This window comes from Strix aluco, chromosome W, assembly GCF_031877795.1.
Source record: "Strix aluco isolate bStrAlu1 chromosome W, bStrAlu1.hap1, whole genome shotgun sequence".
Lineage (NCBI taxonomy): Eukaryota > Metazoa > Chordata > Aves > Strigiformes > Strigidae > Strix > Strix aluco.
The window spans coordinates 14,408,046-14,433,301 of record NC_133970.1 but is presented as its reverse complement, the minus strand read 5'-3'; the positions used below and the strand labels follow the sequence as shown (position 1 = coordinate 14,433,301).

The 25,256-nt window shown below is 45.8% G+C and overlaps 1 protein-coding gene across 1 annotated transcript in view; it reads left to right on the top strand.

Annotated features, from left to right (window-relative positions):
* The first annotated feature begins 4,235 nt into the window (after positions 1-4,235).
* LOC141917660 (uncharacterized) overlaps positions 4,236-25,256 on the top strand; it is a 33,928-nt gene continuing 12,907 nt past the window's right edge. Inside the window, exon 1 of the mRNA XM_074811029.1 lies at positions 4,236-6,257. Coding sequence (XP_074667130.1) covers positions 4,284-6,221 — 1,938 coding nt within the window. The 5' untranslated portion in view covers positions 4,236-4,283 and the 3' untranslated portion in view covers positions 6,222-6,257. The remainder of the gene's footprint in view (positions 6,258-25,256) is intronic.

The following is a 25,256-nucleotide window of genomic DNA, read 5'->3' as shown; positions in this document are numbered from 1 at the left end:
AATAGGGAAAACGAGTATAGGAAGGGGCAACGAAGAGTGGTGGCAGTAATAGATGAACTAAAGGGGAGAAAATTTAAGAAGGGGTTTCTGGATAAAGACCAGTGTGCATTTTGTAAAGAAAGAGGACACTGGAAGGCTGCCTGTCCGAAACAAAAGCGGAAAGGGAAAGTACTTGCATCAATAGATACAGATTGACAGGGACCGGAGGAGTCCACCCTAGCGGATCCACTGGTTACAATAAAGCTAGGGAAAGAACAAAAAGAAATAGAATTTTTAGTAGATACCGGAGCAACTTATTCAGTACTTAATCAAGCTCTGATGCCCCTAGGAGAAGAATATGTGATGGTAAAAGGAGCTACTGGACAAACTGAAAAAGCTTATTTTTGTAAGCCATTAAAATATAAATTGGGAAAGCAAATGGGTATACATAAATTCTTGTATCTACCAAATTCACCTAAAGCTCTTCTGGGAAGAGATCTTTTGGAACAATTGAAAGCTATAATTACATTCAAAAAAGGGGAAGTTACTCTGAAGGTAAATAATCAACAATATATACAAATGATAAGCTTACTTTTAACAGATCTTCCAATAAAAGAAGAAGTAATTAGTAAAGAAATTATGGACCAGGTATACCCCGGAGTATGGGCAACAGATATACCAGGGCAGGCTAAAAATGCTATGCCAGTTATAGTAAAATTAAAAGAAGGGCAAAAACCAGTAAGGATAAAACAATATCCTCTAAAAAGGGAGGATTGGGAAGGCATTCAGCCCATCATTGAGAGATTTTTAGATCAGGGATTGCTGAAGGAATGTGAATCCGATTTCAATACCCCTATCCTTCCAGTAAAGAAACCAGATGGGTCCTACCGGGTGGTGCAGGATCTAAGAGCAATTAATAAAATAACCGAAGATTTATATCCTGTAGTGGCTAACCCTTATACCTTGCTCACCACCTTAACCCAGGAACTAGCCTGGTTTACCGTTCTAGATTTAAAAGATGCCTTCTTTTGCCTCCCTCTCCACGAGTCTAGCCAGAAATTATTTGCTTTTGAATGGGAAAATCACAAAACAGGTCGCAAAACTCAACTAACTTGGACGGTGCTGCCTCAAGGATTTAAGAACAGCCCCACGATATTTGGCAATCAATTAGCTAAAGATCTTGAAAGCTGGGACCAGCCACCTGACAAAGGCAAGATTCTCCAATATGTGGATGACCTGCTTGTCGCTACGGAAACCAGAGAAGGATGTATCACCTGGACGGTGAGCCTCCTAAACTTTTTGGGTCTACAGGGGTATAGAGTCTCCCAGAAGAAGGCACAAGTGGTACAACAACAGGTTGTCTATATGGGCTATGAAATAAGCGCGGGAGTCCGTACCCTGGGGCAATCCCGAAAAGAGGCAATTTGCCAAACACCACAACCCAGAACTGTGAAAGAACTGCGCACCTTTTTAGGCATGACTGGGTGGTGTAGGCTTTGGATATACAACTATGAGCTCCTGGTCAAACCTCTGTATGACCTTATTAAGGCAGGCACAAGCGGAAACAGGTTAGAATGGACCCCAGATGCTGACAGGGCCTATAAGAACTTGAAAAAGGCCCTGATGTCAGCACCTGCACTTGGACTCCCAGATGTGAGTAAACCTTTCTCTCTATTCTCGCACGAAAAACAGGGAATAGCTTTGGGAATCCTAACCCAAGATCTTGGGCCCTATCGAAGGGCTGTGGCCTATTTCTCCAAGCAATTAGACAAGGCTGCAAAAGGATGGCCAGGATGTCTCAGAGCAGTGGCAGCCATAATCTTGAATATCCAGGAAGCTCGTAAATTTACCCTGGGTCAGAAAATGACTGTGTTTGTCTCCCACACTGTATCAGCAGTCTTAGAAGCTAAAGGTGGTCACTGGTTGTCACCACAGAGATACCTGAGGTACCAGGCTACTATCATGGCAGAGCTAGATGATGTAGAAATAGTGGTGACTAACATTGTCAATCCAGCTTCTTTCCTAGATGGCAGGAACGGGGAACTTTTAGAACATGACTGCCTAGAAACTATTGAAGCTGTGTACTCCAGCTGACCAGATCTGAAAGACACTCCGTTGGAGGGAGCCGATGATTGGTTTACCGATGGAAGCAGTTATATGGTAAGCGGTACCCGACACTCAGGGTATGCAGTCACAACAACCAGCAAAGTCCTGGATTCTGGGCCACTACCTGCTTCAACTTCAGCCCAGAAAGCCGAAATAATTGCCTTAACAAAGGCCCTTGAGAGAGCTAAAGGGCTAAAAATCAACATATGGACTGATTCGAAATATGCATTTGGAGTGGTGCATGCTCATGGGGCCGTCTGGAAGGAAAGAGGACTTTTGAACTCTCAAGGAAAAACCATCAAACATGCCACAGAGATTCTGAAACTCTTAGAAGCCGTTCATTTACCAGAAAGGGTGGCTATTATGCATATAAAGGCGCACCAGAAAGTACAATCGGACATAGAAAGAGGCAATGAGCTCGCGGACAGAGAGGCAAAACGAGTGGCACGGATGGAACAGGTAACCGAGGGAGCACTAATCCCAGATGGTAAGGTCACACTAGGGGAAAAACCCCACTACAATAAGGAAGACCTTAAACTTATAGAGGATTTAGATGGAAAATATAATCAGGATGGATGGGCTATTACCTCACAGAAGAAAATCATAGTCCCCTCACACATGATATGGGCGGTAGTTTGGGAAGAACATAGAAAGGGTCATTGGGGGACGGAAGCATTATATAAATACTTAATTGGGAAGATTGTTGCAAGAAATCTGTATACGACAGTGAGGCAAGTAACTCAACAGTGTGATCTTTGCCTTCAGACTAACCCCAAAGGAGGCCCAAAATTCAAAGTAGGACACATAGGCAGAGGTAACCTGCCTGGGCAACAGTGGCAAATCGATTTTTCGGAACTCCCAAGGAAAGGGGGGTACCGGTATTTGTTAGTATTAACAGATACTTTTTCAGGATGGCCAGAAGCATTTCCCTGTAGAACGTCAAAAGCCCGAGAGGTCACCAAAGTCTTGCTACAAGAAATCATTCCAAGGTTTGGTGTACCATCAACAATGTCCTCAGATAGAGGATCACACTTTATATCAAAAATAGTTCAACAAGTGAGTTTGCTGTTAGGAATTGATTGGCAGCTGCATACACCTTATCGACCACAATCGAGTGGCCAGGTAGAGAAAATGAATCACTTGATTAAACAACAGATTGTGAAATTGGGACAAGAAGCAAATTTGGCTTGGCCACAGTCTTTGCCTCTGGCACTCTTACGAATCAGGACAAGGCCCAGAGCCAAGGAAGGGATAAGTTCTTTTGAAATTCTATATGGAAGACCGTATTCTGTAAAGATGGGGATATCATCACAAGTAGGGGAGGAAATAATGAATGGTTACCTCATAGAGTTGAGCAAACAACTCAGAAAGATTGAGAAACATGTATACAGTACTAGAGGCAGGGGGCTTGATGGACCCGTACATAAGATATCACCTGGCGATTTTATATATGTAAAGTCTTTTGCAGATAAGGCCCTGGAACCACAGTGGGAAGGACCGTTTCAAGTACTGCTGACCTCTTACACGGCTATCAAAATCAAGGAACAGAACGCCTGGATTCATCACTCACGAGTGAAGAAGACACCTAAGTCCCAATGGAGAATCACGCAAGTCCAGCCAGGGAAATTATTCTTATCTCGGTCATAATATTGAGTCAAGATATGACAGTGGGAAGCAGTTCTTTTTTGTCACCACTGCATATGTTTCGACCAAATAAACAAAAACCACATCTAGCAGTAGTAACAATACAAGCGACTCCATTTCTGAATGACTCATGGGTCTGGGATGAGGAAACAGGAAAGTATGAAATCATGGCAAAAAAAGGAGGAATGTTAGTAGGGTGTGCAAGGAACGGTTTTGAACCGGCAAGTATTATAAGTGTTGTAACTCCGCCCCCTAGTCGGAAACAAATCTCAAGGTTTTCTAAACGATTGTTCGATCTATGGAAATGCTGTGAACTGGGATGCTGTAGCACCCCAGGTGTTAGCAATAACAAGTGGCCATGGTCACAAGCTCATTTGGCGTACACAGAGACAATAGGAAAAAAATCAGAAATACGAGGGCTAACTTTAGCTACTGTAGTCATGTACAAAGAGGGTTCTGGAGGTTATGTATATAAAAAGGGAATATGGAATGAAGATGAAGGAATCCCTCAGATATGGGGGATATCCGGGGAAGAAATTAGCATAGGATGTCGAATGGTGGATGGAACCAAGTATAGTGGGTCCACCCAGATCTCAATTTCAACCTCACAGGGTAAAATTGTTACAGACTGTGGTAGTAGTAAGCTTGAGTGTTGGCACGACCACATTTTAGAACAAAATGTTACAGTGGAATACCTATGGAAACGACAGGGAAATGGGTTAAAATTTAAATTTCGGATCCAAGTCCAAGCTGAACCAACTTGGCTGAGTTTTTCATTAACTGAGACAGTAGAAGTCAGCTGTATATGGAAACGTCCAGATGAAAACATAATTTTTAGAATTAAAAATGGAACAAGGCCAATAAAGCCAACAACAACGACGGTTAAACCAACAATAACAACAATGGTAAAGCCAATAGCTCCCCCATACCCTGGATACCATATTTATGAAACAGGCCCACACATAATTCGGAAAACAGGACAGCAGATTGTATTGTACAATCCTAAATGGTCATTGAAGCAAATAGAATTACATTTGCAACTAGATATGTCAGGTGTCCACCAAAAATGCCTCCCATTTATAAAAGCAACACAGGAGGGATGGAGAGAGTGGTTAAAATCTCGCACTATGAGGTCAAAAAGGGATGTGACAGGGGTCCTAGGAACAGGACTAGGAGTACTAAACAGCATAGACTCAGAAGTAATAATGAACAAGCTAGCATCCGCAACCGGAGAGCTGGTCAAACTAAAACAACCTTTGATATCATCCTTGTTAGCCTTAGGAAATCACGAATGGCTGACGTCTAAACTACTCCCTGATTGGGAAAAAAACAATATTAAGGACCATTTGATGATAGTAGAAGGATTGGAAATGATACCAAAAGACATATCCTGGGCCCTTAGTTGCATCCAGGCACAAATGTGGATGCAAATTGTCATTTCCGATATCTTAAGAGAAGGCGAAGAAGGAATCCTCCCAACAGAGATTAGAAAGATAATTTGGGATAAGGCAAAACCTCAAGAGAGGGAGTTGCAGTCCTGGTGGAAACTGGTGAATTTTACATATGAAAGACAGGATGACAAAATAATTGCCTTTGTATTAACAGTTGTAGAAGCTGCCCAGCATAGCATATACCCTGTTACCTCTATAGGACTAAACCATGGGGGAATGATAATCAGTCCAGTAGGGCATGGGAGATGGGCATGGAAGCAAGGGGATAAATGGCAAACCGTCAACACAGAACTATGCATTAATATGGGCCAGCAGGGATACGTTTGTGAAGGGAACGGCATACAGGCCGAAGACATGTGCTTAGACACACATCAGAAAGAGTGTCATTTTGAAATACAGTCATCCATAAACAATGATACAGTCATGATATATATAGGAGAAGGGTGCATATGTCTTCGTACCCTTTGCACAAGTGTGCTCATAGATGGCTATTTTAAGGTAAAGATAGGAAACTATTCCAATCATTGTGTATGTAATTTCACAAAAATTGAAGGGTGTGATTTTACCTATACTATCCCAGTACTAACCTCTCAGGTAATAAAATCAGATTATACCTTGATTAGAAAAATAGATCCTGTCTCTATAGGAATGAATTTGGATAGGATTAAAGAAATGTTGCAACATAAAGACTTAATCTCCATCCTAGAAGATGTAAAAAGGACAGGAAAAGAAATGTTAGTTGTAGTAAAACATGATACAGAACAAATTCATGAGATTCTAACACAAGTACAGAAAACCACTGATCACCACTGGTGGGATACTCTCCTTGGGTGGTCACCTACAGCTACTGGAATACTTACTATAGCTCTCCACCCAATTATAGCATTGCTAATAGCAGTAGCGATCCTACTAATTCTCACTATAGCCATATATGTCTGGAATTGGAGACTTACCAGACGCATACAGGCTATATACGAGGCTCTTCACTTTACTCCGATACCAAAAAACAATAAGGCCCTGAAAACTAGATTTAAACTATAAGATAAGTATTAGAGTTAGGAATAATTTCAGTAGTTAGTATAAGGATTATGAGTGAATTTTAGCTAACGAAAGAAGTAAAAGAATTTACTACTAGGAAAAGAAAGGGGGGAATTGAAGTGAGAAACCTTAACGAAATAGATGCAGGCCTCTCAGAAAGGTGGGCTCTCAGCAGGATGGGCTCTTGAGATAAGGGAGGAGCTGCAACTACTGAGTCCCAAGATAAGGAAGGGGAATTCAAAGAATGCTAAATTGACATGCTGAAGAGACCTAATTGGGTGAAAAGTCATAAGAGGAAGAAGAGGAATCTTCAATCTTCATCCTGAAGACCCCTGCCCAAGACCATCAGGAGACATTGCGCAGGCGCAACGGGGAGGGACTTGGGGCGGGATTTATGATAATGATTTCTCAAAACTAATTGTAATATCTCTCCCTATTCTCGGGATTATCATGAATATGTAAACACTTACGCTATAGAAAGGAGCTGCTTTTCGCTCCAAAATGTGCACGTTTGTGGAGGAGCGATCCCCCGTGCACCCAGCGCTGAATAAACATACCTTCTTTATAACCTTACTGGTTGTAAAGTCGTGACTCCGCACGTCAGCTGCACCTGCAAGACTTGTTTCAAGGCTTTATCAATTAAGGGTTAGGCAAACTTCAAAAAACACAGCATACTCAAAACAGTTCCACAGAAGGCTAGAAACAATACAGCAGTTACAGTTGCTAGTTAAAAAGAGTAGGCTAATTTCAGTACCCATAATTAAGGCATATGACTAAAAACTACAAAAATAACCAGTAAGGAAAATACGGAATAGCACACTTACTTAATGGGGTACTAACATTCAGATCCGCAATTGCCGGGGAACCCTGGATGCAGCGAGAATTTAGAGTGCCCTTCCTCGCAAAGCGGAAATCCTACGCGATGCGTCCATCCGTAGGTGAGGCATCCAACATCGCTGCAAGCAGGTCCAGCCTCTAAATCAACAGGCCAAAATAACTGGCAATTTTCTTTGAGCGGAAACATCTGATCTCATCCTCCTGTTGGGTTCCACCCAGAGCCTGGCCACCACTCAAGGGGGAAAACCAAGGGAGTTTCTAATAAGGTTAAACACTTGAGTCCTTAATTCTTAATATTGCTAAACAAAGGAAGTTGAATACACACATTCTTATAGCATTTCATCCTTATTAATAACTACATTTTGTCTAAGCTACATCTTTCACTAGTGACTAGTAAGCCTATATATTTCATCAAGGAGTTGCAATTACTGTCAGCATTTTCTCTTAAAAGAGTTGGCAACTGTAGTGTGATTAAGGACAGAGACAGTGTATTTGGTCCTATTGCAGCAGCAAGCATTACCCATACATTCTGCTTAAATGATCAGTCGAAGAGACCGCAAACTGTCGGCACAGGGGCACCCACAGCCCCCACAGCCGGCTCCTGAGTGTCCACCAAAAGCTGCCTCTCACGCCTCAGGTGTGGTCGCACACACCTTGCCGGTAACCACCGGGGACCGTGACCTGTGGAGACACAAGCATAACCTCTTCCCCAGGTTATTAAAGGATATGGTCCTTCCCAGTTACCACTTTCCAGGTTTTTTGCTGACACTTGAGCCTTGCCCTGGACTTCTTGTTGATCTGGTATCTGCGATGAGAAGTGACGCAATATTGGTGGCACCTGTGAGGCAGGGGAAATGTTTAAAAAGTTCATGGCATATAATGCCTTATTTAGCCTTTCGTGAGGTGTAGATTGATACCCTCCATCTCCCCCTTTTTGTTGTTGTAATAGATGCTTTAGCGTGCCATGCGTACGCTCCACAATGGCCTGTCCGGTCGGTGAGTGGGGAATGCCGCTCAGATGCTTGACTCCCCACTGTTGAAAGAAAGAAAAAAGAGAAACAGAAACATAAACAGGTCCATTGTCTGTCTTAATCTGTCGTGGCACGCCCAAGGAAGTAAATGCAGCTAAAAAGTGTCTTTGCACATCGTGTGCTTTTTCACCTGTATCGCAGGATGCAAACACTGCTCCAGAAAAGGTATCAACAGACACAGGTACATATTGTAACGTTCCAAATGCAGCGAAGTGAGTGACGTCAGATTGCCATAATTCTGAGGAGGTGAGTCCCTGAGGGTTGACACCACTAGCCGTTGAAGAGAGGGAGTCCTTCTGGCATTCAGGGCAAGTGGCAATGATGTCTTTAGCCTGACGCCTTGATAAAGAAAACTGGTTTTGTATTGCCCTGGCGTTTTGGTGGAAAAATGCATGTGAAAGCCGTGCTTGCTCAAAGACATTAGGTACCACCTGAGACGCCAGAGTCAACGCATCTGCTCGTCGATTGCCTTCAGCCAAAGGTCCAGGTAGTGCAGTATGCGCTCGGATATGTACAATAAAATAAGAAGTCTTGCGATTATTTAATAATCGTAAAAGGGTGTGCATTATTGAATATAACAGTGGATTATTAACGTCCTTCAGACATGAATTCTCTATACGCTGTACAAGATTGGCAACATAAGCAGAATCAGTAACAATGTTAATTGGGGTGTCCCAGCGTTGAAATATACGGACTACTGCAGCTCACTCAACGATCTGTGGCGATCCCGGGGATCGAGTAAAGTCTGATTGCCAAATTTGAGTATGTGGGTCTTGTCATACTATGACTGACTTTCCTGTTTTCCCAGATCCATCAGTAAACACAGTCAAGGCTTGCAACAGTACGTCGCTGCACTTTGGCATGGCATATAATAAAAAATTTTGCTGTAATAATTTATGTGATGGGCTGTGTACTAAAAGCTGTCCGGGGTAGTCACAGATCGCTGTCTGGAATTCTAATACTGGCCTCATTTGTTTAAACACATTTTTCTTGGGTGGGTGCCATTGAGTGGAAACAATTTTTCCTGGGAATAGATTTACAAGCATGTCCAGATTAAGTCATGCAGAATATCAGACAGGCTTATCTGATAAAAAATCAGAGGCTGGTTGCCATATACATTTGTAATAGTGTTACATATTAATTGATGAAACGGCCAAAGGAGGGTTGTGAAAGAATGCCAGGAATTGATAAAGGAACTGGTAAAGCTGACAGAGGGACCCTGAAGAAGCAACACTGTGATTAAAACAAAGAAATACTAAGATAAGACCCAGGGATGACCATCAAGCAGGGAAATACCAAGATAAATGCACAGGAACAAAAGCTGCTGATAAAGCTAAGGAGAGAACTACTGGAACTACGAGTGAGCTTTCCTCATTAACATAGTAAAAACCCTCCCTGGAGTAGGAAAAAGGTGCCCACCAAGAAAAGCCCCTTCCTCACTGAACATGTGCAGTTAAAACAGAGGATACTGTGACTTTAAATGTAGAGACGAGACTTCGCTGGGGTTGTATAAATGCTTACCATGTGTTAACCAAGGTGTGCTAGTTTTGTGGGATTACCACCTAGCACCCATCTCTGCACAGATATGAATTAAACAAATATCTTGACTGTGTGTTTTTCGGCTCATTGTGCACCGGGTAAAAGAACCCAGATTTTGGGACAACACTCTCTTCCTTCTTACTCCTTCTCTACCTCCTACCTCAGTCTCTATTAACTACTCCATTCTCTTTCTTAACTTATGGACTTACATATTTCTGAACTTCATATCATTTTCTCTTGTGGTTAGTTTCCTAAACAGTATTCTTCTAATGTCTCTGAAATTTCCCTCCCCACCACTAACAACCACTTAAATGGCCATGTTATCTGAAATAGACTCTCAAAGCCGCCAAAGATTAGTTTAGAGAGGAGGTATTGCTTTATTCTGTGCAGGGTGCTAGGTTGAAAGCATCCACAAATCAAGCACCCCACACAAAAGAATTACAAACTATTTATACACTCCGAACTACATGATTACATATTTTCTATAATGATTATTGGTTAGTTGCTTATTGCTCCTATCCCTTATTGGTTAGTAACATACAGTGGACTTCTCAACTTTCTGCACAAGCTCTAAGGGTAAGGGTCTGTATCCGGGCAGGGGTCTTAAGCTTATTTACGTAAGACAATTTTAAAAAGCTTCCAGGTTCCAGGATGCTTCTCCAAGGACTGTAGCTTCTGATTAGAAGTTCCTTGCTAATTATTGTTGACGGTTTAAGGAACAGGCTGACCTATCTGGTGCGTCCAATTTGTCCTTGTGTTTGATGAGAAACACTTGTCTGGATAACAATACGCACTAAGTGGCCTTGGGTGCAATGAGAAGCATTTGTGGGGCCTGCAATGTGCGATGAGAAAAGGCTTTGCAGCCTACAACTCCCAGTAAACAATACATACTTTCCCATGGGTAGCAAGCACATACAGTTTAAGCAGCTCTGAACAAAAAACTCAGATCTAGATCCAGAAAAAGAAGAAAATGCACTGTCACTAACATATATTCATGGGACAATCTTATCCAAACATTAGAAAGAAGTTGCAGAAGTACAAGGGGGAGGATGCGAGATCTATAAATAAACTGCTAAAGGCAGCTTCGAAAGTGTACAGTAATAGAGAGGAGGAGGAAAGGAAAAGGCAAACGAGGGAACAACTTAAAAGAGAACGATTAATAGCAGCAGCAATAGAGAGAGTGAATCAAGGAAGTAGAAGGTGGAATAGAGGAAATCAGAATCAAACGGGGAGAAATAAGGGTCCTTTAACTTGAAAAAGATCAATGTGCAATTTGCAAACAAAAAGGACATTGGAAGAGGGAGTGTCCGCAAATTAGATCTCGGATGAGACTCCCTAGAATTAATGAAAATCCTAAGCTCACCGAATTGTTGACTTTGGATCAGGATTCCTACTGACCGGGACCAGGGGGTGACTCGGAAGTCTCCCCAACAGAACGCCTGGTTACCCTGAAGTTGGGGAATGAGAGAGTAGAATTTTCAGTTGACACTGGAGAAGCATGTTCAGTTTTAAATACATGTAAAGGTAAATTGAGTAAGCAAAGTTTATCCATTGTTGGTGTCATGGGGAGTAGGCAAGTCAGGCCATTTTTCCAACCTATTAAATGTGGATATGGATCCCATAATTTTATGCATAAATTTTTGTATATACCTGATTGCCCTATGCCTTTATTGGGAAGAGACTCGTTAAGTAAATTGAATGCACAAATCATGTTTGAAGGTAATCACATCCGTGTGCAGATTCCTGAAGAAAAGGCGCTGGAGGCGCAAGTTTTTCTGTTACAGCAGGAAACAGCAGAAGAAATGCCAAAGATACCAGAAGAGGTTTTGAATGCGGTGAATCCCCTTGTATGGGCATCTGAAGTGCCAGGTCGGTCAAAATTAGCTGAACCAGTGAAGACTGAATTAAAGCCAGGAGCCCAACCATTAAGGCAAAACCAATATTCTATAAAATTGGAAGCAAGGAGAGGATTGTAACCAGTAATAGAAAACCTTATGAAATTGTGGTGGTTTGACCTTGGCTAAATGCCAGGTACCCACCAAGTCGCTCTATCACTTCCCCCCCCCTTCCCCTTTTTTTCTCAATAGGGCAAAGAAGGGAAAGAAAATAAGATAGGAAAACAAAACAACCCTTGTGGGTAAAACAACAGCAGTTTTAATATAAGCAAAGCGAAGCAAAGGTCCGCGCGCGGAAGCAAAAAAAGAAAACAGATTTATTCTCTACTTCCCATTAACAGGCGATGTCGGGCCTTCTCAGGAAGCAGGGCTCTGATATGCGTAGCGGTTGCCTCGGAGGACCAAGGGTGACCCCACCCCCTTCCTCCTTTCTCCCAGCTTTATACTCGAGCAGACGTCATATGGTCTGGAATATCCCTTTGGTCAGTTCGGGTCAGCTGTCCTGGTTGTGTCCCCTCCCAAGATCTTGCCCACCCCGTCCCACTGTGGGGGGGGAAATGTCAGAAAGAGCCTTGGTGCTGTGTAAGCACTACTCAGCAGTAGCCACAACACCAGTGTGCTATCAACACCCTGCCAGCTCCCAGCATAAAACACAGCACCATGAGGGCTGCTACAGGGGAAAACCAATTCTGGCTCAGCCAGACCCGATACAGTCTCCACCCCTTATTCCATACCATTTACGTCATGCCCAGGTCCCACATAACACTCATTTATTCATTCCGTAAGCTTTCTTCACTCCTCTAGATGTTCAGTGACTTGGCTGCCATCTGTCAAGGTGGATGTTCAGGACAGGAGCAGTATGTTTGACTGTTGGACTCCAGCACCGGCTAGGTTTGGGTCATCATCGCACGTATCTGGTTCACTCTTCGTCGTTCCTACTTCCTCCATCACTTCCTGCAACATACAACTCAGCCCACAGATTATTTCCCCCCCAAGGTTAAATCTCCTTGAGGCACACACTGAGTAGCCCCATTCTCCCGCATTACCCACCAAGTACATCCAGTTCCCTGAGCAAAAACAATCCCACGAGTGGGCTTGCCTTTTCCCAAGGGAGGAGCAATCCATACTGCCTTCCCCAGCCATTTCCCTGTGTGTACTACAGGGACCTTATCTCCTCCCACAGTATGAAGGGGTTTTGTTTGGGCAGGACCAGGACGGTTAACAGATCCTCTGGTGTTAATTAGCCAAGTGGCTTCTGCTAAATTTATATCCCAGTGTTTCCATCCCCCATTGTCCAATGCTCTCAACATAGTCTTCAACAGTCCATTGTATCTTTCAATCTTTCCAGACGCTTGTGGGTAATAAGGGATGTGATACACCCACTCAATGCCATGTTTCTTTGCCCAGGAGTTTATGAGATTATTTCGAAAATGGGTCCCGTTGTCTGATTCGATTCTTTCAGGAGTACCATGTCGCCATAAAATTTGCCTTTCAAGACCTAAGATGGTATTTCGGGCAGTGGCATGATTTACAGGGTACGTCTCAAGCCAACCAGTAGTTGCTTCCACCATAGTGAGTATGTAGCGCTTGCCTTGGCGTGTTCGTGGCAATGGTCCAATATAGTCAATTGGCCAGGCCTCACCCTATCGAAAACTCAGCCATCGCCCTCTGTTCCAGGGAGACTTTACTCGTGTGGCTCGCTTGATTGCAGCACATGTTTCGCATTCATGAGTGACCTGTGAGATGGCCTCCATGGTCAGGTCCACCCCTCGATCACAAGCCCATCTGTACGTTGCATCTCTCCCGAGATGCCCGGATGTTTCATGGGCCCATCGAGCTACAAATAGCTCACCCTTGCGCTCCCAGTCCAGGTCCAGCTGAGCTACTTCAATTTTAGCAGCCTTGTCTACTTGCTCATTGTTTTGATGTTCTTCGGTGGCACGGCTTTTGGGCACGTGGGCATCTACATGACGTACCTTTAGAGCCACGTTTTCCACTCGGGCAGCGATGTCCTGCCACAGTGCAGCAGCCCAGATGGGTTTACCTCTGCGCTGCCAATTGGTCTTCTTCCACTCCTGTAGCCACCCCCACAGGGCATTAGCCACCATCCAGGAGTCAGTGTAGAGATACAGTACTGGCCACTTTTCTCGTTCAGCAATCTTTAGGGCTAGTTGGATCGCTTTTACTTCTGCAAACTGACTTGACTCGCCCTCTCCTTCAGTGGCCTCAACGACTTGTCTTGTGGGGCTCCACACAGCAGCTTTCCACTTTCGATGGTTTCCTACCACACGACAGGATCCATCAGTAAACAGAGCATACCGCCTTTCATCTTCTGGTAATTCGTTATATGGTGGTGCTTCTTGGGCACGAGCCACCTCCTCAGGCAGTGCTCCAAAATCTCTACCTTCTGGCCAGTCCATGATCTCTTCCAGGATTCCTGGACGGTTGGGTTTTCCCAGTCGAGCTCGTTGCGTGATTAACGCTACCCATTTACTCCAGGTAGCACTGGTTGCATGGTGTGTAGAAGGGATGTTTCCTTTGAACATCCAATGTAGTACAGGCAATCGCGGTGCCAAGAGGAGCTGTGCTTCTGTACCAACAACTTCGGAAGCGGCTCGAATCCCCTCATATGCTGCCAGTATCTCCTTTTCAGTTGGAGTGTAGTGGGCTTCTGATCCTCGATATCCCCGGCTCCAAAATCCTAATGGTCGACCCCGAGTTTCACGTGGTATCTTCTGCCAGAGGCTCCATGTGAGGCCATGCTCCCCAGTTGATGTGTAAAGTACATTTTGCACATCTGGTCCTGTCCGAACAGGCCCAAGAGCTACCGCCCGAGCTATCTCCTGTTTGATGTGCTCAAAGGCTTGTTGTTGCTCAAGACCCCACTCAAAATGGTTCTTCTTTCGGGTTACTTGATAGAGAGGGCTCACCAGCTGACTGTAACCTGGAATGTGCATCCTCCAAAATCCCACAAGTCCTAAGAAAGCTTGTGTTTCCTTCTTGTTGGTCGGTGGAGACATAGCTGCTATCTTGTTGACAACCTCCATAGGCACATGGCGGCGTCCATCTTGCCATTTTATTCCCAAGAACTGAATCTCCTGTGCTGGTCCCTTGACCTTGCTTTTCTTTATGGCAAACCCAGCTCTCAGAAGAATCTCAATTACTTTTTGTCCTTTCTTGAACACTTCTTCTGCCTCGTTGCCCCACACAATGATGTCATCGATGTACTGTAGATGTTCAGGGGCATCACCCTTTTCCAGTGCAGTTTGAATTAGTCCATGACAAATAGTGGGGCTGTGCTTCCACCCCTGGGGTAGTCGATTCCAGGTATATTGGACACCCCTCCACGTGAAAGCAAACTGTGGCCTGCACTCTTCTGCCAAAGGAATTGAAAAGAATGCATTGGCGATGTCGATTGTGGCGTACCACTTGGCTGCCTTTTACTCTAGTTCATACTGGAGCTCTAACATATCTGGTACAGCAGCACTCAGTGGTGGCGTCACTTCGTTCAGGCCACGATAGTCTACTGTCAACCTCCACCCTCCGTCAGACTTTCGCACTGGCCATATTGGGCTATTAAAAGGCGAATGTGTCTTACTGATGACACCTTGGGTCTCCAGTTGACGGATCAGTTCTTGGATGGGAGCCAGAGAGTCTCGGTTTGTGCGATACTGCCGTCGGTGCACGGTCCTCATGGCAATTGGCACCTGTTGTTCTTTAACTCGCAACAGTCCTACAACAAAAGGATCTCCTGAGAGGCCAGGCAGATTAGACAACTGTTTGACCTTCTCTGTGTTCACACTGGCCACACCAAAAGCCCATCGGTATCCTTTTGGGTCTTTGAAATACCCCCTCTTGAGGTAGTCAATGCCCAAGATACAAGGGGCTTCTGAAACAGTTACAATGGGATGTTTTTCCCACTTATCCCCAGTCAAGCTAACCTCGGCCTCCAGTACTGACAGTTCTTGACATCCGCCTGTCACTCCCGAGATCCAGATAGGTTCTGCCCCTCTATAGCTTGATGGCATTAATGTACACTGTGCCCCGGTATCGATTAAAGCCTGGTACTTCTGTGGATTTGATGTGCCAGGCCATCGAATCCACACTGTCCAATACACCCGATCATCCCTTTCCTCCTCCTGGCTGGAGGCAGGGGCCCTCTATTCCTGTTCTTGGTCAGAGTATTCACTGTCTGACCCTTGCCGTGCCAGGCCGGAGATTCCTTCATCAGGGCCAAGGGAGGTGATCTCAGTCTTCCTGTATCTGGGAGATCGCTGATTACTTTCTTGCGGTTTCACGCCAGCTACATTAACAACCTTCTTGGATGTTGTCTTCTTGGCAGGGGTCTTTCCTCGCAATTCATGTACACGAGCTTCCAATTTGAAGGTGGGTTGACCATCCCACTTCCTCATGTCCTCCCCCTGGTCACGCAGGAAGAACCAAAGTTCGCCACGTGTCATGCGCCTAGGTTTCCCTTTCCCTCTGACTGGGGTGGAAGAGAACCGATTTCTTGGGGTGCTCCTGACATCTAAGGCACTCGCCCGTAGAGATGAGGAGGTTCCAAGACTCTCTTCAAAGTTCTGAAGCCAGGAAGAGACTGCCTCCACAGTTGGTGTACATCTTAGTCCTTCTCCCATATCCATTTCTGGATAGTACATCGCAGCCAAGACCGCAGAATACGAGGATGGTGCACCTTTAATCACCTTCCTCCACATGGCCCGTGTGCACAGGACATCCTCTGGATTTTTAGGGGCTTCATCATTATCTGGATCACTATAGATGACTTCCAGCACTGCTAGTTCTCTCAGGTACTGGACACCTTCATCCGCAGTAGCCCACTTCCCTGGGGAGTTGTCCGTAAGATCTTCCTTGAAAGGATATCTTGCTTTAACACTTGAAAGGAGCCGTCTCCACAGACTGCAAATTCCTGTTTCTTTTCCAATTCCCCTTTCAATTCCTCGATCTCTAGCAAGGGAACCCAGCTGTTGGGCTTCCTTACCTTCCAGCTGCTGAGCATCAGCCCCGTTATCCCAGCATCGAAGCAGCCAGGCAGCAATCCGCTCACCCGGCTGGCGGCTATAGTCTTTCCGCAGATCTCGCAGTTCTGATGATGTCAGGGACCGGGTAGTTTCTGCCTCCTGTTTGAGTTCTGTTATTCCCTCTTCTGACCCCTTTGCTGAAGGACCCGCTTCTTCCTCCTCTTTTTCGTCCCTTATTAATCGAGGGTATGGACCTGTTGTTCTCCTTGTCCACTGTTTCTTTTTTACTACTGGGGCAATCTCTGCTGTTATTGTTTTTGTTTGAGTTCCCGTTTCCACCACAGTCCTTTGAGAGCACTGAACTGCAGCTCGATAAGCACAGGCCAGGCCCCAGTACAGCGCTAGGAGTTGCTGATTTTCACTGGGATAGGCAAGGCACCCTTCGATCAGGTGTTGTGTCAGTTTTGTGGAGTTGCTTGCCTGTTCAGGGGTAAGATCCCAGGCTACAGGAGGTGATAACCGTCCTAGGAATCTGCCCAAATCCTTCCACTCCCCCTGCCACCCAGGGACAGGCCGCCTCAGGGCACATTTTGGTATTCTCTCACCCAAAATTTGCTTTCTCTTACACCAAAAACCTAACGAGCTCCACACAGCCCACAATAGGCGAATAGCATTAATGAACAGTATCAAAGAGCTAACATAAGGATTAATAAGTACTTCGGGAGCTTGCAGAATAAAACCACTCATGATGTTCCAAATTTCTTCCAGCATGTTCCCGAGCTTAGCAAAATAAAGATAAGCAGAGCAATAAACAAACCCGTGACCAGCACAAGAGCTTGTCGCTTACTAACTGCTATAGCTATAGCAAAATTAATATAAAACTGCCGTTGTCCCGCCCCACGTTGGGCGCCAAAATAGACTGTGGTGGTTTGACCTTGGCTAAATGCCAGGTACCCACCAAGTCGCTCTATCACTTCCCCCCCCTTCCCCTTTTTTTCTCAATAGGGCAAAGAAGGGAAAGAAAATAAGATAGGAAAACAAAACAACCCTTGTGGGTAAAACAACAGCAGTTTTAATATAAGCAAAGCGAAGCAAAGGTCCGCGCGCGGAAGCAAAAAAAGAAAACAGATTTATTCTCTACTTCCCATGAACAGGCGATGTCGGGCCTTCTCAGGAAGCAGGGCTCTGATATGCGTAGCGGTTGCCTCGGAGGACCAAGGGTGACCCCACCCCCTTCCTCCTTTCTCCCAGCTTTATACTCGAGCAGACGTCATATGGTCTGGAATATCCCTTTGGTCAGTTCGGGTCAGCTGTCCTGGTTGTGTCCCCTCCCAAGATCTTGCCCACCCCGTCCCACTGTGGGGGGGGAAATGTCAGAAAGAGCCTTGGTGCTGTGTAAGCACTACTCAGCAGTAGCCACAACACCAGTGTGCTATCAACACCCTGCCAGCTCCCAGCATAAAACACAGCACCATGAGGGCTGCTACAGGGGAAAACCAATTCTGGCTCAGCCAGACCCGATACAGTCTCCACCCCTTATTCCATACCATTTACGTCATGCCCAGGTCCCACATAACACTCATTTATTCATTCCGTAAGCTTTCTTCACTCCTCTAGATGTTCAGTGACTTGGCTGCCATCTGTCAAGGTGGATGTTCAGGACAGGAGCAGTATGTTTGACTGTTGGACTCCAGCACCGGCTAGGTTTGGGTCATCATCGCACGTATCTGGTTCACTCTTCGTCGTTCCTACTTCCTCCATCACTTCCTGCAACATACAACTCAGCCCACAGATTATTTCCCCCCCAAGGTTAAATCTCCTTGAGGCACACACTGAGTAGCCCCATCCTCCCGCATTACCCACCAAGTACATCCAGGTCCCTGAGCAAAAACAATCCCACGAGTGGGCTTGCCTTTTCCCAAGGGAGGAGCAATCCATACTGCCTTCCCCAGCCATTTCCCTGTGTGTACTACAGGGACCTTATCTCCTCCCACAGTATGAAGGGGTTTTGTTTGGGCAGGACCAGGACGGTTAACAGATCCTCTGGTGTTAATTAGCCAAGTGGCTTCTGCTAAATTTATATCCCAGTGTTTCCATCCCCCATTGTCCAATGCTCTCAACATAGTCTTCAACAGTCCATTGTATCTTTCAATCTTTCCAGACGCTTGTGGGTAATAAGGGATGTGATACACCCACTCAATGCCATGTTTCTTTGCCCAGGAGTTTATGAGATTATTTCGAAAATGGGTCCCGTTGTCTGATTCGATTCTTTCAGGAGTACCATGTCGCCATAAAATTTGCCTTTCAAGACCTAAGATGGTATTTCGGGCAGTGGCATGATTTACAGGGTACGTCTCAAGCCAACCAGTAGTTGCTTCCACCATAGTGAGTATGTAGCGCTTGCCTTGGCGTGTTCGTGGCAATGGTCCAATATAGTCAATTGGCCAGGCCTCACCCTATCGAAAACTCAGCCATCGCCCTCTGTTCCAGGGAGACTTTACTCGTGTGGCTCGCTTGATTGCAGCACATGTTTCGCATTCATGAGTGACCTGTGAGATGGCCTCCATGGTCAGGTCCACCCCTCGATCACAAGCCCATCTGTACGTTGCATCTCTCCCGAGATGCCCGGATGTTTCATGGGCCCATCGAGCTACAAATAGCTCACCCTTGCGCTCCCAGTCCAGGTCCAGCTGAGCTACTTCAATTTTAGCAGCCTTGTCTACTTGCTCATTGTTTTGATGTTCTTCGGTGGCACGGCTTTTGGGCACGTGGGCATCTACATGACGTACCTTTAGAGCCACGTTTTCCACTCGGGCAGCGATGTCCTGCCACAGTGCAGCAGCCCAGATGGGTTTACCTCTGCGCTGCCAATTGGTCTTCTTCCACTCCTGTAGCCACCCCCACAGGGCATTAGCCACCATCCAGGAGTCAGTGTAGAGATACAGTACTGGCCACTTTTCTCGTTCAGCAATCTTTAGGGCTAGTTGGATCGCTTTTACTTCTGCAAACTGACTTGACTCGCCCTCTCCTTCAGTGGCCTCAACGACTTGTCTTGTGGGGCTCCACACAGCAGCTTTCCACTTTCGATGGTTTCCTACCACACGACAGGATCCATCAGTAAACAGAGCATACCGCCTTTCATCTTCTGGTAATTCGTTATATGGTGGTGCTTCTTGGGCACGAGCCACCTCCTCAGGCAGTGCTCCAAAATCTCTACCTTCTGGCCAGTCCATGATCTCTTCCAGGATTCCTGGACGGTTGGGTTTTCCCAGTCGAGCTCGTTGCGTGATTAACGCTACCCATTTACTCCAGGTAGCACTGGTTGCATGGTGTGTAGAAGGGATGTTTCCTTTGAACATCCAATGTAGTACAGGCAATCGCGGTGCCAAGAGGAGCTGTGCTTCTGTACCAACAACTTCGGAAGCGGCTCGAATCCCCTCATATGCTGCCAGTATCTCCTTTTCAGTTGGAGTGTAGTGGGCTTCTGATCCTCGATATCCCCGGCTCCAAAATCCTAATGGTCGACCCCGAGTTTCACGTGGTATCTTCTGCCAGAGGCTCCATGTGAGGCCATGCTCCCCAGTTGATGTGTAAAGTACATTTTGCACATCTGGTCCTGTCCGAACAGGCCCAAGAGCTACCGCCCGAGCTATCTCCTGTTTGATGTGCTCAAAGGCTTGTTGTTGCTCAAGACCCCACTCAAAATTGTTCTTCTTTCGGGTTACTTGATAGAGAGGGCTCACCAGCTGACTGTAACCTGGAATGTGCATCCTCCAAAATCCCACAAGTCCTAAGAAAGCTTGTGTTTCCTTCTTGTTGGTCGGTGGAGACATAGCTGCTATCTTGTTGACAACCTCCATAGGCACATGGCGGCGTCCATCTTGCCATTTTATTCCCAAGAACTGAATCTCCTGTGCTGGTCCCTTGACCTTGCTTTTCTTTATGGCAAACCCAGCTCTCAGAAGAATCTCAATTACTTTTTGTCCTTTCTTGAACACTTCTTCTGCCTCGTTGCCCCACACAATGATGTCATCGATGTACTGTAGATGTTCAGGGGCATCACCCTTTTCCAGTGCAGTTTGAATTAGTCCATGACAAATAGTGGGGCTGTGCTTCCACCCCTGGGGTAGTCGATTCCAGGTATATTGGACACCCCTCCACGTGAAAGCAAACTGTGGCCTGCACTCTTCTGCCAAAGGAATTGAAAAGAATGCATTGGCGATGTCGATTGTGGCGTACCACTTGGCTGCCTTTTACTCTAGTTCATACTGGAGCTCTAACATATCTGGTACAGCAGCACTCAGTGGTGGCGTCACTTCGTTCAGGCCACGATAGTCTACTGTCAACCTCCACCCTCCGTCAGACTTTCGCACTGGCCATATTGGGCTATTAAAAGGCGAATGTGTCTTACTGATGACACCTTGGGTCTCCAGTTGACGGATCAGTTCTTGGATGGGAGCCAGAGAGTCTCGGTTTGTGCGATACTGCCGTCGGTGCACGGTCCTCATGGCAATTGGCACCTGTTGTTCTTTAACTCGCAACAGTCCTACAACAAAAGGATCTCCTGAGAGGCCAGGCAGATTAGACAACTGTTTGACCTTCTCTGTGTTCACACTGGCCACACCAAAAGCCCATCGGTATCCTTTTGGGTCTTTGAAATACCCCCTCTTGAGGTAGTCAATGCCCAAGATACAAGGGGCTTCTGAAACAGTTACAATGGGATGTTTTTCCCACTTATCCCCAGTCAAGCTAACCTCGGCCTCCAGTACTGACAGTTCTTGACATCCGCCTGTCACTCCCGAGATCCAGATAGGTTCTGCCCCTCTATAGCTTGATGGCATTAATGTACACTGTGCCCCGGTATCGATTAAAGCCTGGTACTTCTGTGGATTTGATGTGCCAGGCCATCGAATCCACACTGTCCAATACACCCGATCATCCCTTTCCTCCTCCTGGCTGGAGGCAGGGGCCCTCTATTCCTGTTCTTGGTCAGAGTATTCACTGTCTGACCCTTGCCGTGCCAGGCCGGAAACTCCTTCATCAGGGCCAAGGGAGGTGATCTCAGTCTTCCTGTATCTGGGAGATCGCTGATTACTTTCTTGCGGTTTCACGCCAGCTACATTAACAACCTTCTTGGATGTTGTCTTCTTGGCAGGGGTCTTTCCTCGCAATTCATGTACACGAGCTTCCAATTTGAAGGTGGGTTGACCATCCCACTTCCTCATGTCCTCCCCCTGGTCACGCAGGAAGAACCAAAGTTCGCCACGTGTCATGCGCCTAGGTTTCCCTTTCCCTCTGACTGGGGTGGAAGAGAACCGATTTCTTGGGGTGCTCCTGACATCTAAGGCACTCGCCCGTAGAGATGAGGAGGTTCCAAGACTCTCTTCAAAGTTCTGAAGCCAGGAAGAGACTGCCTCCACAGTTGGTGTACATCTTAGTCCTTCTCCCATATCCATTTCTGGATAGTACATCGCAGCCAAGACCGCAGAATACGAGGATGGTGCACCTTTAATCACCTTCCTCCACATGGCCCGTGTGCACAGGACATCCTCTGGATTTTTAGGGGCTTCATCATTATCTGGATCACTATAGATGACTTCCAGCACTGCTAGTTCTCTCAGGTACTGGACACCTTCATCCGCAGTAGCCCACTTCCCTGGGGAGTTGTCCGTAAGATCTTCCTTGAAAGGATATCTTGCTTTAACACTTGAAAGGAGCCGTCTCCACAGACTGCAAATTCCTGTTTCTTTTCCAATTCCCCTTTCAATTCCTCAATCTCTAGCAAGGGAACCCAGCTGTTGGGCTTCCTTACCTTCCAGCTGCTGAGCATCAGCCCCGTTATCCCAGCATCGAAGCAGCCAGGCAGCAATCCGCTCACCCGGCTGGCGGCTATAGTCTTTCCGCAGATCTCGCAGTTCTGATGATGTCAGGGACCGGGTAGTTTCTGCCTCCTGTTTGAGTTCTGTTATTCCCTCTTCTGACCCCTTTGCTGAAGGACCCGCTTCTTCCTCCTCTTTTTCGTCCCTTATTAATCGAGGGTATGGACCTGTTGTTCTCCTTGTCCACTGTTTCTTTTTTACTACTGGGGCAATCTCTGCTGTTATTGTTTTTGTTTGAGTTCCCGTTTCCACCACAGTCCTTTGAGAGCACTGAACTGCAGCTCGATAAGCACAGGCCAGGCCCCAGTACAGCGCTAGGAGTTGCTGATTTTCACTGGGATAGGCAAGGCACCCTTCGATCAGGTGTTGTGTCAGTTTTGTGGAGTTGCTTGCCTGTTCAGGGGTAAGATCCCAGGCTACAGGAGGTGATAACCGTCCTAGGAATCTGCCCAAATCCTTCCACTCCCCCTGCCACCCAGGGACAGGCCGCCTCAGGGCACATTTTGGTATTCTCTCACCCAAAATTTGCTTTCTCTTACACCAAAAACCTAACGAGCTCCACACAGCCCACAATAGGCGAATAGCATTAATGAACAGTATCAAAGAGCTAACATAAGGATTAATAAGTACTTCGGGAGCTTGCAGAATAAAACCACTCATGATGTTCCAAATTTCTTCCAGCATGTTCCCGAGCTTAGCAAAATAAAGATAAGCAGAGCAATAAACAAACCCGTGACCAGCACAAGAGCTTGTCGCTTACTAACTGCTATAGCTATAGCAAAATTAATATAAAACTGCCGTTGTCCCGCCCCACGTTGGGCGCCAAAATAGACTGTGGTGGTTTGACCTTGGCTAAATGCCAGGTACCCACCAAGTCGCTCTATCACTTCCCCCCACTTCCCCTTTTTTTCTCAATAGGGCAAAGAAGGGAAAGAAAATAAGATAGGAAAACAAAACAACCCTTGTGGGTAAAACAACAGCAGTTTTAATATAAGCAAAGCGAAGCAAAGGTCCGCGCGCAGAAGCAAAAAAAGAAAACAGATTTATTCTCTACTTCCCATGAACAGGCGATGTCGGGCCTTCTCAGGAAGCAGGGCTCTGATATGCGTAGCGGTTGCCTCGGAGGACCAAGGGTGACCCCACCCCCTTCCTCCTTTCTCCCAGCTTTATACTCGAGCAGACGTCATATGGTCTGGAATATCCCTTTGGTCAGTTCGGGTCAGCTGTCCTGGTTGTGTCCCCTCCCAAGATCTTGCCCACCCCGTCCCACTGTGGGGGGGGAAATGTCAGAAAGAGCCTTGGTGCTGTGTAAGCACTACTCAGCAGTAGCCACAACACCAGTGTGCTATCAACACCCTGCCAGCTCCCAGCATAAAACACAGCACCATGAGGGCTGCTACAGGGGAAAACCAATTCTGGCTCAGCCAGACCCGATACAGAAATATGGACTATTAAGAGAGTGTCATTCTGAATATAATACTCCCCTTCTCCTGGTAAACGAACCTCACTCTAATGAGTATTGGCTGGTCCAGGACTTAAGAGATATTAATCAAATTGTTCAAGATGTGTATCCAGTAGTAGCCAATCCATATACCTTATTGACTACTATAAGGGAAACTGATCAATGGTTTACTGTGCTGGACTTAAAGGATGCTTTCTTTAGTATCCCGCTAGAAGAAGAAAGTCAGAGACTATTTGCTTTTGAGTGGGAAAGCCCTACTACTGGTCGGAAAACACAATTATGTTGGACTGTTCTGCCACAGGGGCTTAAAAATAGCCCAACTATTTTTGGGAATCAATTGACAAAAGAATTAGAAACCTGGCAGAGAGAAAAATGAACAACGTGTCAATCTATTGCAATATGTAGATGACATTCTTTTAAGTTCCCAGACAAAAATGGACTTTATGCAGTATACGATAGATCTTTTGAATTTTCTGGGAGCGTCCGGATATCGAGTGTCACAGAAAAAGGCTCAAATAATGCAAACAACTGTTACTTATCTAGGTTTTACTATCACCCAAGGAGAACACAGCCTGGGAGCAGAACAGAAGGAAGCAATTTGTCAAATACCCGAGCCAGCTTCGAGACAGGAACTAAGAGCGTTCCTCGGAATGGCCGGATGGTGTCGCCTGTGGATAATTAATTTTGGACTGATAGCCAAACCTCTATATGAAGCTATAAAAGGATCTGGGAATCTCCTTGAATGGACTCCAGAATGTCAGCGATCATTCATTCAGTTAAACACGCTTTAATGACAGCCCATGCTCTCGGACTGCCAAACTTAGAAAAACCTTTTGAGCTGTTCCTTCATGAAAGACAACATATTGCGCTTGGAGTATTAACTCAAAAGACTGGATCCTGGAGGAGACAGGTAGGATATTTTTCTAAACAACTGGATCAATTAAGTAAAGGTTGGCCTTCTTGTTTACGAGCAGTTGCAGCTACAATAAAACTTATACAAGAAGCAAGAAAATTTACTTTGGGGCAGAAGTTAGTTGTTCAAGTACCGCATGCAGTCACAACTGTACTGGAGCAAAAAGGGTTGTGGTTTTCTCCAAGCAGAATGATGAAATACCAGGCAATACTGTTAGAAAAGGATGACATAGAGCTAAAGATAACCTCCGTGTTAAACCCTGACACATTGTTACCTTTGCCAGGATAAATAGAACTGGAACATGACTGTTTGACAACAATTGAACAAGTGTATTCTAGTAGAGCTGATTTGAACAGCATACACCCGGAGCCAGTGGAAATGAACTTGTTTGTGGATGGGAGGAGTTTTGTGGATCATGGAAAAAGAAAGGCGAGATATGCTGTGGTATCAGAAAATGAAACATTAGAAGGAGGTGCACTATCAGATGGCACCTCTGCTCAAAA